At 42.0% G+C, this 18,761-nt stretch overlaps 1 protein-coding gene across 11 annotated transcripts in view; it reads right to left on the bottom strand.

Annotated features, from left to right (window-relative positions):
• LOC139755988 (uncharacterized) overlaps positions 1-18,761 on the bottom strand; it is a 540,334-nt gene that overhangs the window by 474,847 nt on the left and 46,726 nt on the right. For all 11 annotated transcript variants that reach the window (XR_011714233.1, XM_071674896.1, XM_071674892.1 and 8 more), the window contains exon 4: positions 14,715-14,981. Coding sequence is in view for 10 of the 11 variants with exons in the window: in XM_071674896.1 (XP_071530997.1) it covers positions 14,715-14,981 (267 nt within the window). In the remaining variant the exon portion in view is untranslated. The remainder of the gene's footprint in view (positions 1-14,714; positions 14,982-18,761) is intronic.

Here is an 18,761-nt window from a genome sequence, read left to right as displayed (position 1 = left end):
AGGTAAATAAAGTGCGTAAGACAAGGGATCAAATGGGAACTTCAGTGAAGGGGGCTAATGAGGAGGTGATAACAAGTACTGGTAATGTGAGGAGATGCAGTGAGTATTTTGAAGGTTTGTTGAATGTGTTTGATGATAGAGTGGCAGATATAGGGTGTTTTGGTCAAGGTGGTGTGCAAAGTGAGAGGGTTAGGGAGGATGATTTGGTAAACACAGTAAAGGTAGTAAAAGCTTTGCGGAAGATGAAAACTGGCAAGGCAGTGGGTTTGGATGGCATTGCAGTAGAATTTATTAAAAAAGGGGGTGACTGTATTGTTGACTGGTTGGTAAGGTTATTTAATGTATGTATGATTCATGGTGAGGTGCCTGAGGATTGGCGGAATGCTTGCATAGTGCCATTGTACAAAGGCAAAGGGGACAAAGGTGAGTGCTCAAATTACAGAGGTATAAGTTTGTTGAGTATTCCTATGAAATTATTATTATTATTATTTTGCTTTGTCGCTGTCTCCCGCCTTTGCGAGGTAGCGCAAGGAAATAGACGAAAGAGATGGCCCAACCCACCCCCATACACAAGTATATACGTACACGTCCACACACGCAAATGTACATACCCATACATCTCAATGTACACATATATATACACACACATACATATACATATATATACACATGCACACAATTCACACTGTCTGCCTTTATTCATTCCCATCGCCACCTCGCCACACATGGAATAACATCCCCCTCCCCCCTCATGTGTGTGAGGTAGCGCTAGGAAAAGAAAACAAAGGCCCCATTCATTCACACTCAGTCTCTAGCTGTCATGCAATAATGCCCGAAACCACAGCTCCCTTTCCACATCAAGGCCCCACAGAACTTTCCATGGTTTACCCCAGACGCTTCACATGCCCTGATTCAATCCATTGACAGCTCGTCGACCCCACCATACCACATCGATCCAATTCACTCTATTCCTTGCCCACCTTTCACCTTCCTGCATGTTCAGGCCCCAATCACTCAAAATCTTTTTCACTCCATCTTTCCACCTCCAATTTGGTCTCCCACTTCTCCTCATTCCCTCCACCTCCGACACATATATCCTCTTGGTCAATCTTTCCTCACTCATTCTCTCCATGTGCCCAAACCATTTCAAACCACCCTCTTCTGCTCTCTCAACCATGCTCTTCTTATTTCCACACATCTCTCTTACCCTTACATTACTTACTTGATCAAACCACCTCACACCACATATTGTCCTCAAACATCTCATTTCCAGCACATCCACCCTCTTGCGCACAACTCTATCCATAGCCCACGCCTCGCAACCATACAACATTGTTGGAACCACTACTCCTTCAAACATACCCATTTTTGCTTTCCGAGATAATGTTCTCGACTTCCACACATTCTTCAAGGCTCCCAGGATTTTCGCCCCCTACCCCACCCTATGATTCACTTCCACTTCCATGGTTCCATTCGCTGCCAGATCCACTCCCAGATATCTAAAACACTTTACTTCCTCCAGTGTTTCTCCATTCAAACTTACCTCCCAATTGACTTGACCCTCAACCCTACTGTACCTAATAACCATGCTCTTATTCACATTTACTCTTAACTCTCTTCTTTCACACACTTTACCAAACTCAGTCACCAGCTCCTGCAGTTTCTCACATGAATCAGCCACCAGCGCTGTATCATCAGCGAACAACAACTGACTCACTTCCCAAGCTTTCTCATCCCCAACAGACTGCATACTTGCCCCTCTTTCCAAAACTCTTGCATTCACCTCCCTAACAACCCCATCCATAAACAAATTAAACAACCATGGAGACATCACACACCCCTGCCGCAAACCTACATTCACTGAGAACCAATCACTTTCCTCTCTTCCTACATGTACACATGCCTTACATCCTCGATAAAAACTTTTCACTGCTTCTCACAACTTGCCTCCCACACCATATATTCTTAGTACCTTCCACAGAGCATCTCTATCAACTCTATCATATGCCTTCTCTAGATCCATAAATGCTACATACAAATCCATTTGCTTTTCTAAGTATTTCTCACATACATTCTTCAAAGCAAACACCTGATCCACACATCCTCTACCACTTCTGAAACCACACTGCTCTTCCCCAATCTGATGCTCTGTACATACCTTCACCCCCTCAATCAATACCCTCCCATATAATTTCCCAGGAATACTCCACAAACTTATATTTCTGTAATTTGAGCACTCACTTTTATCCCCTTTGCCTTTGTGCAATGGCACTATGCAAGCATTCCGCCAATCCACAGGCACCTAAACATGAGTCATACATATATTAAATAACCTTACCAACCAGTGAACAATACAGTCACCCCCCTTTTTTAACAAATTCCACTGCAATACCATCTAAACCCGCTGCCTTACCGGCTTTCATCTGACGCAAAGCTTTTACTACCTCTTCTCTGTTTACCCAATCATTTTTACTAAGCCTCTGACTTTGCACACCACATCGACCAAAACACCCTATATCTGCCACTCTATCATCAAACACTTTCAACAAACCTTCAAAATACTCACTCCATCTCCTTCTCACATCACCACTACTTTTTATCACTTCCCCACTTGCCCTCTTCACTTAAGTTCCCATTTGTTCCCTTGTCTTATGCACTTTATTTACCACCTTCCAAAACATCTTTTTATTCTCCCTAAAATTTGATGATACTCTCTCACCCCAACTCTCATTTGCCCTCTTTTTCACCTCTTGCACCCTTCTCTTGACTTCCTGCCTCTTTTATATATCTCCCACTCATTTGCATTATTTCCTTGCAAAAATCGTCCAAATGCCTCTCTCTTCTCTTTCACTAATATTCTTACTTCTTCATCCCATCACTCACTACCCTTTCTAATCTTCCCACTTCCCACGCTTCTCATGCCACAAGCATAATTTGGGCAAGATATCACTGCTTCCCTGAATACATCCCATTCCTCCACCACTCCCCTTACATCCTTTGTTCTCACCTTTTTCCAATCTGTACTCAGTCTCTCCTGGTACTTCCTCACACAAGTCTCCTTCCCAAGTTCACTTACTCTCACCACTCTTTCCACACCAATATTCTCTCTTCTTTTCTGAAAACCTTTACAAATCTTCACCTTCGCCTCCACAAGATAATGAGCAGACATCCCTCCAGTTGCACCTCTCAGCACATTAACATCCAAAAGTCTCTCTTTCGTGTGCCTATCAATTAACACGTAATCCAATAACGGTCTCTGGCCATCTCTCCTACTTACATACATATACTTAAGTATGTCTCTTTTTTTTTTAAACCAGGTATTCCCAATCACCAGTCCTTTTTCAGCACATAAATCTACAAGCTCTTCACCATTTCCATTTACAACACTGAACACCCCATGTACACCAATTATTCCCTCAACTGCCACATTACTCACCTTTGCATTCAAATCACCCATTACTATAACCTGGTCTCGTGCATCAAAACTACTAACACACTCACTCAGCTGCTCCCAAAACATTTGCCTCTCATGATCTTTCTTCTCATGACCAAGTGCATATGCACCAATAATCACCCATCTATCTCCATCCACTTTCAGTTTTACCCATATCAATCGAGAGTTTACTTTCTTACACTCTATCACGTACTCCCACCACTCCTGTTTCATGAGTAGTGCTACTCTTTCCCTTGCTCTTGTCCTCTCAGTAACCCCTAACTTTACTCCCGAGACATTCCCAAACCACTCTTCCCCTTTACCTTTGAGCATCGTTTCACTCAGAGCCAAAACATCCAGGTTCCTTTCTCAAACATGTATCTCTCCTTTTTTCACATCTTGGTTACATCCACACACATTTAGACACCCCAATCTGAGCCTTCGAGGAGGATGAGCACTCCCCGCGTGACTCCTTCTGTTTCCCCTTTTAGAAAGCTAAAATACAAGGAGGGGAGGGTTTCCAGCCCCCCGCTCCCATCCCCTTTAGTCGCCTTCTACGACACATGAGGAATGTGTGGGAAGTATTCTTTCTCCCCTATCCCTATATTTATTTATTATCTATTTTGCTTTGTCACTGTCTTCCATGTTAGCGAGGTAGCGTAAGGAAACAGACGAAAGAATGGCCCAACCCACCCACATACACATGTATATACATACACGTCCACAAACGCAAATATACATACCTATACATCTCAACATATACATATATATACACACACAGACATATACATATATACACATGTATATAATTCACCCTGTCTGCCTTTATTCATTCTCATCGCCACCTCGCCACACATGAAATAACAACCCCTCCCCCCTCGTGTGCGAGGTAGTGCTAGGAAAAGACAACAAAGGCCACATTCGTTTACACTCATTCTCTAGCTGTCATGTAATAATGCACTGAAACCACAGCTCCCTTTCCACATCCAGGGCCCACAGAACTTTACATGGTTTACCCCAGATGCTTCACATGCCCTGGTTCAATCCACTGACAGCACATCGACTCTGGTATACCACTACGTTCCAATTCACTCTATTTCTCGCACGCCTTTCACCCTCCTGCATGTTCAGGCCCCGATCACTCAAAATCTTTTTCACTCCATCTTTCCACCTCCAATTTGGGCTCCCACTTCTCATTCCTTCCACCACTGACACATATATCCTCTTTGTCAATCTTTCCTCACTCATTCTCTCCATGTGACCAAACCATTTCAAAACACCCTCTATCCATGTGACCAAACCATTTCAAAACACCCTCTAATGCTCTCTCAACCACACTCTTTTTATTTCCACACATCTCTCTTACCCTTATATTACTGACTCGATCAAACCACCTCACACCACATATTGTCCTCAAACATCTCATTTCCAGCACATCCACCCTCCTGCGCACAACTCTATCCATAGCCCACGCCTCACAACCATACAACATTGTTGGAACCAATATTCCCTCAAACATACCCATTTTTGCTTTCCGAGATAATGTTCTCGACTTCCAAACATTCTTCAAGGCTCCCAGAATTTTCGCTCCCTCCCCCACCGTATAATTCACTTCCGCTTCCATGGTTCCATCCGCTGCCAGATCCACTCCCAGATATCTAAAACACTTTACTTCCTCCAGTTTCTCTCCATTCAAACTTACCTCCCAATTGACTTGACCCTCAACCCTACTGTACCTAATAACCTTGCTCTTATTCACATTTACTCTCAACTTTCTTCTTTCACACACTTTACCAAACTCAGTCACCAGCTTCTGCAGTTTCTTACATGAATCAGCCACCAGCGCTGTATCATCAGCGAACAACAACTGACTCACTTCCCAAGTTCTCTCATCCACAACAGACTGCATACTTACCCCTCTTTCCAAAACTCTTGCATTCACCTCCCTAACAACCCCATCCATAAACAAATTAAACAACCATGGAGACATCACACACCCCTGCCGCAAACCTACATTCACTGAGAACCAATCACTTTCCTCTCTTCCTACACATACACATGCCTTACATCCTCGATAAAAACTTTTCACTACTTCTAACAACTTGCCTCCCACACCATATATTCTTAATACCTTCCACAGAGCATCTCTATCAACTCTATCATATGCCTTCTCCAGATCCATAAATGCTACATACAGATCCACTTGCTTTTCTAAGTATTTCTCACATACATTCTTCAAAGCAAACACCTGATCCACACATCCTCTACCACTTCTGAAACCACAACGCTCTTCCCCAATCTGATGCTCTGTACATGCCTTCACTCTCTCAATCAATACCCTCCCATATAATTTACCAGGAATACTCAACAAACTTTACCTCTGTAATTTGATCACTCACTCTTATCCCCTTTGCCTTTGTACAATGGCACTATGCAAGCATTCCACCAATCCTCAGGCACCTCACCATGAATCATACATACATTAAATAAACTTACCAACCAGTCAACAATACAGTCACCCCCTTTTTTAATAAATTCCACTGCAATACCATCCAAACCTGCTGCCTTGCCGGCTTTGATCTTCCGTAAAGCTTTTACTACCTCTTCTCTATTTACCAGATCATTTTCCTAACCCTCTCACTTTGCACACCACCTCGACCAAAACACCCTATATCTGCCACTCTATCATCAAACACATTCAACAAACCTTCAAAATACTCACTCCATCTCCTTCTCACATCACCACTACTTGTTATCACCTCCCCATTTGCGCCCTTCACTGAAATTCCCATTTGCTCCCTTGTCTTATGCACTTTATTTACCTCCTTCCAGAACATCTTTTTATTCTCCCTAAAATTTAATGATACTCTGTCACCGCAACTCTCATTTGCCCTCTTTTTCACCTCTTGCACCTTTCTCTTGACCTCCTGCCTCTTTCTTTTATACCTCTCCCACTCATTTGTATTTTTCCCCTGCAAAAATTGTCCAAATGCCTCTCTCTTCTCTTTCACTAATAATCTTACTTCTTCATCCCACCACTCACTACCTTTTCTAATCAACCTACCTCCCATGCTTCTCATGCCACAAGCATCTTTTGCGCAAGCCATCACTGCTTCCCTAAATACATCCCATTCCTCCCCCACTCCCCTTACCTCCTTTGTTCTCACCTTTTTCCATTCTGTACTCAGTCTCTCCTGGTACTTCCTAACACACGTCTCCTTCCCAAGCTCACTTACTCTCACCACTCTCTTCACCCCAACATTCTCTCTTCTTTTCTGAAAACCCCCACAAACCTTCACCTTCGCCTCCACAAGATAATGATCAGACATCCCTCCAGTTGCACCTCTCAGCACATTAACATCCAAAAGTCTCTCTTTCGTGCGTCTATTAATTAACACGTAAACCAATAATGCTCTCTGGCCATCTCTCCTACTTACATACGTATACTTATGTATATCTCGCATTTTAAACCAGTTATTCCCAATCACCAGTCCTTTTTCAGCACATAAATCTACAAGCTCTTCACCATTTCTATTTACAACACTGAACACTCCATGTATACCAATTATTCCCTCAACTGCCACATTATTCACCTTTGCATTCAAATCACCCATCACTATAACCCGGTCTTGTGCATCAAAACCACTAACACACTCATTCAACTGCTCCCACAACACTTGCCTCTCATGATCTTTCTTCTCATGCCCAGGTGCATATGCACCAATAATCACCCATGTCTCTCCATCAACTTTCAGTTTTACCCATATCAATCTACAGTTTACTTTCTTACACTCTATCACATACTCCCACAACTCCTGATTCAGGAGTACTGCTACTCCTTCCCTTGCTCTTGTCCTCTCACTAACCCCTGACTTTACTCCCAAGACATTCGCAAACCACTCTTCCCCTTTACCCTTGAGCTTCGTTTCACTCAGAGCCAAAACATCCAAGTTTCTTTCCTCAAACATACTACCTATCTCTCCTTTTTTCTCATCTTGGTTACATCCACACACATTTAGACACCTCAATCTGAGCCTTCGAGGAGGATGAGCACTCCTCGCGTGACTCCTTCTTCTGTTTCCCCTTTTACAAAGTCAAAATACAAGGAGGGGAGGGTTTCTGGCCCCCCGCTCCCATCCCCTTTAGTCGCCTTCTACGACACGAGAGGAATGCGTGGGAAGTACTCTTTCTCCCCTAACCCCAGGCTTGTAGATTTATGTGCTAAAAAAGGACTGGTGATTGGGAATACCTGGTTTAAAAAGAGAGATATACATAAGTATATGTATGTAAGTAGGAGAGATGGCCAGATAGCATTATTGGGTTATGTGTTAATTGATAGGCGCGCGAAAGAGAGACTTTTGGATGTTAATGTGCTGAAAGGTGCAACTGGAGGGATGTCTGATCATTATCTTGTGGAGGCGAAGGGGAAGATTTGTAGAGGTTTTCAGAAAAGAAGAGAGAATGTTGGGGTGAAGAGAGCGGTGAGAGTAAGTGAGCTTGGGAAAAAGGCTTGTGCGAGGAAGTACCAGGTGAGACTGATTACAGAATGGAAAAAGGTGAGAACAAAGGACGTAAGGGGAGTGGGGGAGGAATGGGATGTATTTAGGGAAGCAGTAATGGCTTGCAGAAAAGATGCTTGTGGCATGAGAAGCGTGGGAGGTGGGCAGATTAGAAAGTGTAGTGAGTGGTGGGATGAAGAAATAAGATTATTTGTGAAAGAGAAGAGAGAGGCATTTGGACAATTTTTGCAGGGAAATAATGCAAATGAGTGGAAGATGTATACAAGAAAGAGGCAGGAGGTCAAGAGAAAGGTGGAGGAGGTGAAAAAGAGGGCAAATGAGAGTTAGGGTGAGAGAGTATCTTTAAATTTTAGGGGGAATAAAAAGATGTTTTGGAAGGAGGTAAAAAAAGTGCATAAGACAAGGGAGCAAATGGAAACTTCAGTGAAGGGGGCCAATGGGGAGGTGATAACAAGTAGTGGTGATGTGAGAAGGAGATGGAGTGAGTATTTTGAAGGTTTGTTGAATGTATTTGATGATAAAGTGGCAGATATAGGGTGTTTTGGTTGAGGTGGTGTGCAAAGTGAGTGGGTTAGGGAAAATGATTTGGTAAACAGAGAAGAGGTAGTAAAAGCTTTGCGGAAGATGAAAGCCGGCAAGGCAGCGGGTTTGCATGGTACTGCAGTGGAATTTATTAAAAAACGGGGTGACTGTATTGTTGACTGGTTGGTAAGGTTATTTAATATATGTATGATTCATGGTGAGGTGCCTGAGGATTGGCGGAATGCGTGCATAGTGCCATTGTACAAAGGCAAAGGGGATAAGAGTGAGTGCTCAAATTACAGAGGTACAAGTTTGTTGAGTATTCCTGGTAAATTATATGGGAGGGTATTGATTGAGAGGGTGAAGGCATGTACAGAGCATCAGATTGAGGAAGAGCAGTGTGGTTTCAGAAGTGGTAGAGGATGTGTGGATCAGGTGTTGCTTTGAAGAATGCATGTGAGAAATACTTAGAAAAGCAAATGGATTTGTATGTAGCATTTATGGATCTGGAGAAGGCATAGGACAGAGGTGATAGAGATGCTCTGGGGAAGGTATTAAGGATATATGGTGTGGGAGGCAAGTTGTTAGAAGCAGTGAAAAGTTTTTATCGAGGATGTAAGGCATGTGTACGTGTAGGAAGAGAGGAAAGTGATTGGTTCTCAGTGAATGTAGGTTTGCGGCAGGGGTGTGTGATGTCTCCATGGTTGTTTAATTTGTTTATGGATGGGGTTGTTAGGAAGGTGAATGCAAGAGTTTTGGAAAGAGGGACAAGTATGCAGTCTATTGTGGATGAGAGAGCTGGGGAAGTGAGTCAGTCGTTATTTGCTGATGATACAGTGCTGGTGGCTGATTCATGGGAGAAACTGCAGAAGCTGGTGACTGAGTTTGGTAAAGTGTGAGAAAGAAGAAAGTTGAGAGTGAATGTGAATAAGAGTAAGGTTATTACGTACGGTAGGGTTGAGGGTCAAGTAAATTGGGAGGTAAGTTTGAATGGAGAAAAACTGGAGGAAGTAAAGTGTTTTAGATATCTGGGAATGGATTTGGCAGTGGATGGAACAATGGAAGCGGAAGTGAATCATAGAGTGGGGGAGGGGGCGAAAATTGTGGGAGCCTTGAAGAATGTGTGGAAGTCGAAAACATTACCTCGGAAAGCAAAAATGGGTATGTTTGAAGGAATAGTGGTTCCAATAATGTTGTATGGTTGCAAGGCATGGGCTATGGATAGAGTTGTGCGCAGGAGGGTGGATGTGCTGGAAATGTGATGTTTGAGGACAATATGTGGTGTGAGGTGGTTTGATCGAGTAAGTAATGTAAGGGTAATAAAAAGAGCGTGGTTGAGAGAGCATTAGAGGGTGTTTTGAAATGGTTTGGGCACATGGAGAGAATGAGTGAGGAAAGATTGACCAAGAGGATATATGTGTCGGAGGTGGAGGGAACAAGGAGAAGTGGGAGACCAAATTGGAGGTGGAAAGATGGAGTGAAAAAGATTTTGTGTGATCGGGGCCTGAACATGCAGGAGGGTGAAAGGAGGGCAAGGAATAGAGTGAATTGGATCGATGTGGTATACCGGGGTTGACGTGTTGTCAGTGGATTGGATCAGGGCATGTGAAGCGTCTGGGGTAAACCATGGAAAGCTGCTCTCTCAACCACGCTCTTTTTATTTCCACACATCTCTCTTACCCTTACGTTACTTACTCGATCAAACCACCTCACACCACAAATTGTCCTCAAACATCTCATTTCCAGCACATCCATCCTCCTGCGCACAACTCTATCCATAGCCCACGCCTCACAACCATACAATATTGTTGGAACCACTATTCCTTCAAACATACCCATTTTTGCTTTCCGAGATAATGTTCTCGACTTCCACACATTCTTCAAGGCTCCCAGGATTTCCGCCCCCTCCCCCACCCTATGATCCACTTCCGCTTCCATGGTTCCATCCGCTGCCAGATCCACTCCCAGATCTCTAAAACACTTTACTTCCTCCAGTTTTTCTCCATTCAAACTTACCTCCCAATTGACTTGACCCTCAACCCTACTGTACCTAATAACCTTGCTCTTATTCACAATTACTCTTAACTTTCTTCTTTCACACACTTTAGCAAACTCAGTCACCAGCTTCTGCAGTTTCTCACATGAATCAGACACCAGCGCTGTATCATCAGCGAACAACAACTGATTCACTTCCCAAGCTCTCTCATCCACAACAGACTTCATACTTGCCCCTCTTTCCCAAACTCTTGCATTCACCTCCCTAACAACCCCATCTATAAACAAATTAAACAACCATGGAGACATCACACACCCCTGCCACAAACCTACATTCACTGAGAAACCAATCACTTTCCTCTCTTCCTACACGTACACATGCCTTATATCCTCGATAAAAACATAAAAACATATATATATATATATATATATATATATATATATATATATATATATACACAAAGACATATACATACATACACAAGTACATATTCATACTTGCTTGAACTGATCCATTCATGTCACTACTCCACCCCAAGAAAGCAGCATTGGTACCCCCTGAATTTAGCGAGGTGGTGCCAGGAAAACATACAAAAAAGGTGACATTCATTCACACCCAGTCTCTAGCTGTCACATGTAATGCACTGAAACCACAGCTTGTTGTCCACATCCAGGCCCCACAGACCTTTCCATGGTTTACCCCAGATGCTTCACATGCCGTTTCATTCCACTGACAGCACGTCGACCCTGGTATACCGCATCATTCCAATTCACCCTTTTCCTTGCACACCTCCCACCCTCATGTATGTTCAGGTCCGTATTTCACTCCACCTCCAATTTGGTCTCCCACTTCTCCTTGTTCCCTCCACCTCTTTGTCAATTTTTCCTCACTCATTTTCTCCATATGTCCAAACCATTTCAACACACCCTCTTCTACTCTCTAAAACACATTCTTTTTATTTCCAAACATCTCTCTTACCCTTTCATTACTTACTCTATCAAACCTCCTCACGCCACATATTGTCCTCAAACATTCCACTTCCAACAAATCCACCCTCCTCTATACAACCCAATCTGCAGCCCATGCCTTGTAACCAACAAAAAATTGTTGAAACTACTATTCCTTCAAACATACCCATTTTTCCTCTCCAAGATAAGGTTCTCTCCTTTCACACATTCTTCATTGCCCCCAAGAAACTTCACTCCCTCCCCACCCTGTGACTCACTTCTGCTCCCATGGTTCCATCTGCTCCTAAGTCCACTCCCAGATAACTAAAACACTTCAATTCCTCCAATTTTTCTCCATTTAATCTTACATACCAATCAACTTGTTCCTCAACCTTAATGAACCTAATAACCTTGCTCTAATTCACATTTACTCTCAACTTTCTCCTTTCACATGCTTTTCCAAAACTCAGTCATCAACTTCTGCAGTTTCTCACTCGAATCAGCCACTTGAGCTGTAACATCGGCAAACAACAACTGACTTACTTCTCAAGCCCTCTCATCCCCAATAGACTGCATACTTACCTCCCTCTCCAAAACTCTTGCATTTACCTCCCTAACCACCCCACCCATAAACAAATTAAACAACCATATGGACATCATACACCCCTGCCGTAAACCGACATTCACTGGGAACCAATCACTCTCCTCTCTTCCAACTCGTACATATGCCTTACATCCTTGGTAAAAACTTTTCACTGCTTCCAGCAACTAACTTCACACACCATATACTCTTAAGACCTTCCACAAAGCATCTCTATAAACCAGATCCATAAATGCTACATACAAATCCATCTGTTTTTCTAAATATTTCTCACAGACATTCTACAAAGTAAACACCTGATCCACACATCCTCTACCACTTCTGAAACCACACCACTCTTCCCCAATCTGAAACTCTGTACATGCCTTCACCCTTTGAATCAATACCCTTCCATATGATTTCTCAGGAATGCTCAACAAACTTATGCCTTTGTAGTCTGAACAGTCACCTTTATTCCCTGTGCCTCTGTACAATGGCACTATGAATGCATTCACCAATCCTCAGGCACTTCACTATGGTCCATACATACACTGAGTATATCCTTACCAACCAATCAACGACACAGTCACCCCCATTTTTATAAATTCCACTGCAATACCATTAAAACCCGTGACCTTTCTGGATTTCATCTTCCACAAAGCTTTCACTGCCTCTTCTCTCCTAACTAAACCATTCTCCCTGACCCACTTCGCACACCACCCCATCCAAAATATCCTATACTTGCCTCTCTATCAACAAACACACTCAACAAACCTTCAAAATACTCACCCCCATCTCCTTCTCACTTCACCTCTACTTGTTTTCACTTCCCCACTTGCCCCCTTCACCGATGTTCCCACTTGTTCTCTTGTCATACACACTTTATTTATCTCTTCCCTAAACATCTTTTATTCTCCCTAGAGTTTAGTGACATTCTCTCACCCCAACTCTCATTTGCCCTCTTTTTCAACCCCTGCACCTTTCTCATGAACTTCTGCCACTTTGTTTTATATATCTCCCAGTCATTTTCACTCTTTCCATGCAAGTATCATCCAAATGCCTCTCTCTCTTTCACTAACAACTTTACTTCTTCATCCCACCACCCACTATTCTTTCTAATCTGCCCACCTCCCACCTTTCTCATGCCACATGCATCTTTTGCACAAGCCATCAATGCTTCCCTAAATACATCCCATTCCTCACCAACTCCCCTCACATCATTTACTCTCACCTTTTGCCATTCTACACTCAATCTCTCCTGGTATTTCCTCACACAAGTTTCTTTTCCAAGCTCACTTACTCTCACCACTCTCTTCTCCCAACCATTTTCTCTTCTTTTTTGAAAACCTTCACAAATCTTCACTTTCACCTCCACAAGATAGTGATCAGACATCCCTTCAGCTGCCCCTCTCAGCACATTAATATAAGTCTCTCTTTTTCATGCCTATCAATTAACACATAATCCAATAATGCCTTTTGACCATGTCTCCTACTCACATACATACACTTATGTTTTTTTGTTTTTTTTTTTATACTAATCGCCATTTCCCGCATTAGCGAGGTAGCGTTAAGAACAGAGGATGAGGACCGGGCCTTTGAGGGAATATCCTCACCTGGCCCCCTTCTCTGTTTCTTCTTTTTGGAAAAAAAAAAAAAAAAAAATCCTCAAGCTCTTCACCATTTCCATTTACAGCACTGAACATCACATGTACACCAATTATACCCTCAACTGCCACATTATTCACCTTCACATTTAAATCACCCATCACTAAAACCTGGTCCCATGCATCAAAGCTGCTGACACACTCACTCAGCTGCTCCCAAAACACTTGCCTCTCATGATCTTTCTTCTCATGACCAGGTGCATAGGCACCAATAATCACCCATCTCTCTCCATCCACTTTCAGTTTTACCCACATTAATCTAGAATTTACTTTCTTACACTCTATCACAAACTCCCACAACTCCTGCTTCAGGAGCAGTGCTATTCCTTCCTTAGCTCCTGTCCTCTCACCAACCCCTGATTTTACTCCCAAGATATTCCGAAACCATTCTTCCATCTATCCTTGAGCTTAGTTTCACTCAGAGCCAGAACATCCAGGTTTCTTTCCTTAAACATACTAACTATCTCTCCTCTCCTCATCTTGGTTACATCCACACATATTCAGACACCCTAGTGTGAATTTTCAAGAAGGATGAGCACTCTCTGCCTGACTCTTTTTTCTGTTTCCTCTTTAAGTAATTGAAATACAAGGAAAGGGTGTGCAGCAATCCCTTGCTGCCCCCTCTAGTCACTTTTTTATGACACATGGGCAATACAGAGTAGAATTCTTTCTCCCTGTCCATTTTGCTATGACTCCTTTCTTTCTAAAACACTTGGAAAAAGTTATGAGCTTCTGATATAAACTGAGGAACTAGCTTATTTACTACTATTATAGCCCAAAAACCACTGTTAACAGGCTCCTGTAGTTTGAAGGCTGCACTTCTCAAAGGAGTAAGGGTATAGTACTCATTTAATGCAAGGATATCATCAGCAAGACTGTAATCCTTTCTGTCCACTGACAATGAAAAGGCTCAACAAAGGTGACTTCTTGTTAATGGTGTAGAGTCCAGGAATACAAATGATGATTATGTTACAATAAAAAACGGAAGGGAATTAAATTTTTATATACATGTACCTACTATACTGCAATAAAACAACAATAGTGTAACTCACTGCCTGCATTCCTGAAGGTCCTGCTAAGGCTTCAATGACAGCCTCATGGAGGGGAGGCGGTTGACCATGTCCTGGTGGTACAAGCATCTCTGGGTCGGGAGGCAAGTGATCATACTTTGGTGCCACAAGACCAATTGAGTCTTGACCCCCACCAGATGAGTCTCCTGTCATGCCATCATAGTTGTGGCCAGGTTCCGATGAGTCATTGTGACCGTCTCTTAGGTCGTCTATAACTTCCTCTTTGACTAGAGATTCATCAACTGTAACCTAAAATGAAACTTTCCTTAGTTTTTTGATAAACATAGTAATCATATGATTTCAAAATGCTTCTTTTGCATCTTACACCTAGTTTTTACCAAAGATACTTCTCCTAACATTAGATTTACAAATAATAATCTCAGACAATAATAATCATGTATTTTCTCTCCAAAAAGTCTTTAGCTATATTAGCATTTATATATCTGGGAAATACTGCATGCTGCCCTAATCTAGGGTACATGGGGGAAGAGATGCTTCCAAGAAAATAAATGGAACTAAATGAGGGCAATGCTACTTAGCCTGACATATTTTGTTCTGCACACAAATCCCCATTCTTGCCTTCTATCTCATTTTCTTCTGGTCTCCTATGTTGTTTATTCATGAGGAAGTGGTAAAGGTAGTGATGAAGTGAGGAGATGAGTATTTTGAAGGAATGTCAAATGTGTCTGATGATAGGGAGGCAGATAAAGGTTGTCTGAGTCAGCTTGGTACACAAAGTGAGAGAGTCATGGTGAGTGGTTTACTGAAGAAAGAAGAGGTGGTGAAAGCCTTACAACAGAAGAAATATGATAAGGCACCTGGAGTAGATGGTACTGTTTTTGAATTTTATATGAAATGAAGTGACTCTGTTGGTGTATGAATAGACTGGATTTTCAGTGTATGTATGGTGAGGTGCCTAAGGATTGATGGAATCAACGTATAGTGCCACTGCATACAAGATGGGAAGGGGGGGATAAAGGTAAGCATGAAAACGACAGAAGTGTAAGCTTGCTGAGCATACCTGGTAAGTTGTATGGGATGGCAGTAATTGAGAGAGTGAGGGCATGTACAAAGCATCAGCTCGGGGAAGAACAGTACAGTTTAAGAAGTGGTACAGGATGTATGGATAAGGTGTCCACATTGAAGAATGTGTGTAAGAAACACGTAGAGAAACAGGTGGATTTGTTTGTAGCATTTAAGCCTTGTGGAGGGTCTTAAGAACATACGTCATGAGAGGAAAGCTGCTAGAAGCTGTGAGAAATATTTATCAAGGGTGTAAGGCATGTGTATGAGTATGAAAAGAGGAGAGTGAATGCTTCTAAGTGAAGATTAGTCTGTGGCAGGGATTTGTGATGTCACATTTGTTTCTGGATGGGGTGGTAAGGGAGGTCTTGGATAGAAGGCAAGTATATTGTCCATGAGGGATGAAAAGGCTGGAGAAGTCAGTCAGATGGTGTTTGGTGAGGACAGAGCACTTGTGGTAGATTCAAGTGTGAAACTGCAGAAGTTGGTGACTGAGATTAGAAGGGTGTGTGAAAGGAGGAAACTGAGAGTACATGTGAATGAAAGCAAGGTTATCAGGTTTAGCAGAGTTAAGGGACAACTTAGCTGGGGTGTGAGTTTTAATGGAGAGAAAATGGAGGAAGTGAAGTGTCTTAGATACCAGAGAGTGGACATGGCAGTGAATGGAACCATGGAAGTGGAATTGAGTCATATGGTGGGTGAAGAGGGAACACATAAATTAAAGGAAAGAGAGATTGTTATCTGGGAGGGCAAAAATGGGTATATTTGAAGGTACAATAGTCACAATATTATCATATACAAGTTATCATATACAGGTACACCATCGAATTTCTGGCAACTGATGGTTCGGCACCGCCTTTAGTCTGGACAAAATTATGTGAGGGAAACTGAAATTATTGCAGCCACCAGACTAGTTTACTGGGTGGTCACAGATGGCGTTGTGTGTAGGGCACGCTCATTTACATTATTTACACTGCACTTGTTTGTGATGATACCGCAATTCTGTGAGATTCTTAGTTTATTTTGCTTAAATTTAACCCTAGCTATGGCTTCTAAGACATATGAGAGTGTCAGACATGGTGTCAATTCTATGCAGACAGCAATTCCAAGAAGCAAATGACGATTAGAAAAACTATGAAAGATGGTAAGAGTACTGAGCACGACTGAGTGATGATGGAATGGTTTCGACAGCGTCGGAGTGATGGAGTACAAATACCTGTAGTTCATTATTTAATCTACATCTGATATTTGTAAAATTTAAATTTCTAGCAGTCCATGGTATACTTTGGACACATGGGAAATTAGTGGGCTAGAGGTGTGTTGATGAATTATCATTATGTGACCATGGTTGGTCCAACAAAATGGTTAATCCGGCAAGACTTTGGAACCAAGAGTGCCAGAAAATCGGTGGTGTACCTATAGATATAAGGTATGGGTTATAGACAAGACTGTGCAGAGGAGGGTGGGTGTATTGAACATAAAATGTTTGTAAACAATACGTTATGTGAGGTGGAATGGTCAAGTGAGCAATGAAAGGGTAAAATAGAGGTGAATGAAAAGAGTTTGGTTGAGAAAGCTGAGGAGGGTGTACTGCATTGGTTTGGACATATAAAATGAGTGAGAAAAGGTTGCAAAGAAGATGCATGCATCAGAAGTGGAGGGAACAAGGAGAATGGTGACACCAAATTGGAAATGGAAAGATGGAATGAAAAAGATTTTGAGCAATCAGGGCCTGAACATGCAGGAGGGTGAAAGGTGTGCACAGGGTAGAGTGAACTGGAATGATGTAGTATACAAAGGTCAATGTGCTGTCAGAGGACTCAACCAGGAAATGTGAAGTGTCCAGGGTAAACCATGGAAAGGCCTGTGGGACTTGGTTGTGGATAAGGAGCTGTGGTTTTGATGTATTACACAAAACAACTAGAGAATAGATAGGAGCGGATGTGGCCTTTCTTCATCTGTTCCTGGCACTATCTTGTTAACGTGGGAAATGGTGATCAAGTATGAAAGAAAGAGAATAGCCATGTCATGTAAAGGATGTTGTAAGTTAAGTGGTACTTAGATTTGGAAGAATATAGGGAATCTAAGCTATCAATTACAAGTCTCAAGTCAGTTTTAGTGCCAGTGTAACATATGCTTAAGCCCTATGCAATGACAGAGGAAATTCAAGATTTCTTCAAAAGAGGATTGGAAAGAATAAATGAGGGATTGAACCCCAAAGAGGAAATTTTTAGAAGCTGTTTTAAGCAAATGGATATAGACAGATACATGTGGTTTAACTACTAAGAATGTTAAAGCAGAGAGGAGCAAGACTAATAACCTTTTATGAAGAAAGAATAAAATGAAAAGAGAGCAAACTATAGGTCTATGAGGGGATCGTATCAAAGGTTATCAGATCATACAAATGTTTTAAAAGGTAGAATAGCACTTAACTTAAATTGGCTGAGGTTGAGGAGACGAGATACAGAAAGTTGCGAGGTGGAATGTTTAAAAGCTGAAGAGTGAAAGCAAAACCAAGTTTCCAAGACAGCCCGCATGAAAATCTTGATGGGGTGGATGAAAGGCAGAAGGACAGAAACCAAGTAATTAATATGATAAGGTGCAGACATCATAACAACAGGTTCAAATGAGCCTGTATCAGTTTTCAAACTTGTGTTATACTATGACCAATTTTCAGTATCAAGAAAACCAATAAAAATCATGTATTCACAAAAAAATTATACTAAAAAACAACTCATAATCATGTAGCTACAGTTCAAATTTGAGGTAACTTTTCCTATCACAAATAAATCCTGAGTATTGCAAAAAAGTCAATTTCTCGCAAGAGTAACCAAATTGGATGATAAGAGTTGCCAGACTTTAAAATATGGACCACACAAGAAATATCCCTGCCAAGTTCATCTAAAATAGGCACTATGGCTTCAGATGAAAAGATTTTTCAGTGAAATTATTACAAAAAAGGCCCCATTTTCAACACTGCCAAAACTGTAAGTCTCACACAAAGAC

Source organism: Panulirus ornatus, chromosome 20 (genome assembly GCF_036320965.1).
Source record: "Panulirus ornatus isolate Po-2019 chromosome 20, ASM3632096v1, whole genome shotgun sequence".
NCBI classification, from domain to species: domain Eukaryota; kingdom Metazoa; phylum Arthropoda; class Malacostraca; order Decapoda; family Palinuridae; genus Panulirus; species Panulirus ornatus.
Note: the sequence above shows the minus strand (reverse complement) of the source record. Positions and strands in the feature narration are given on the sequence as shown.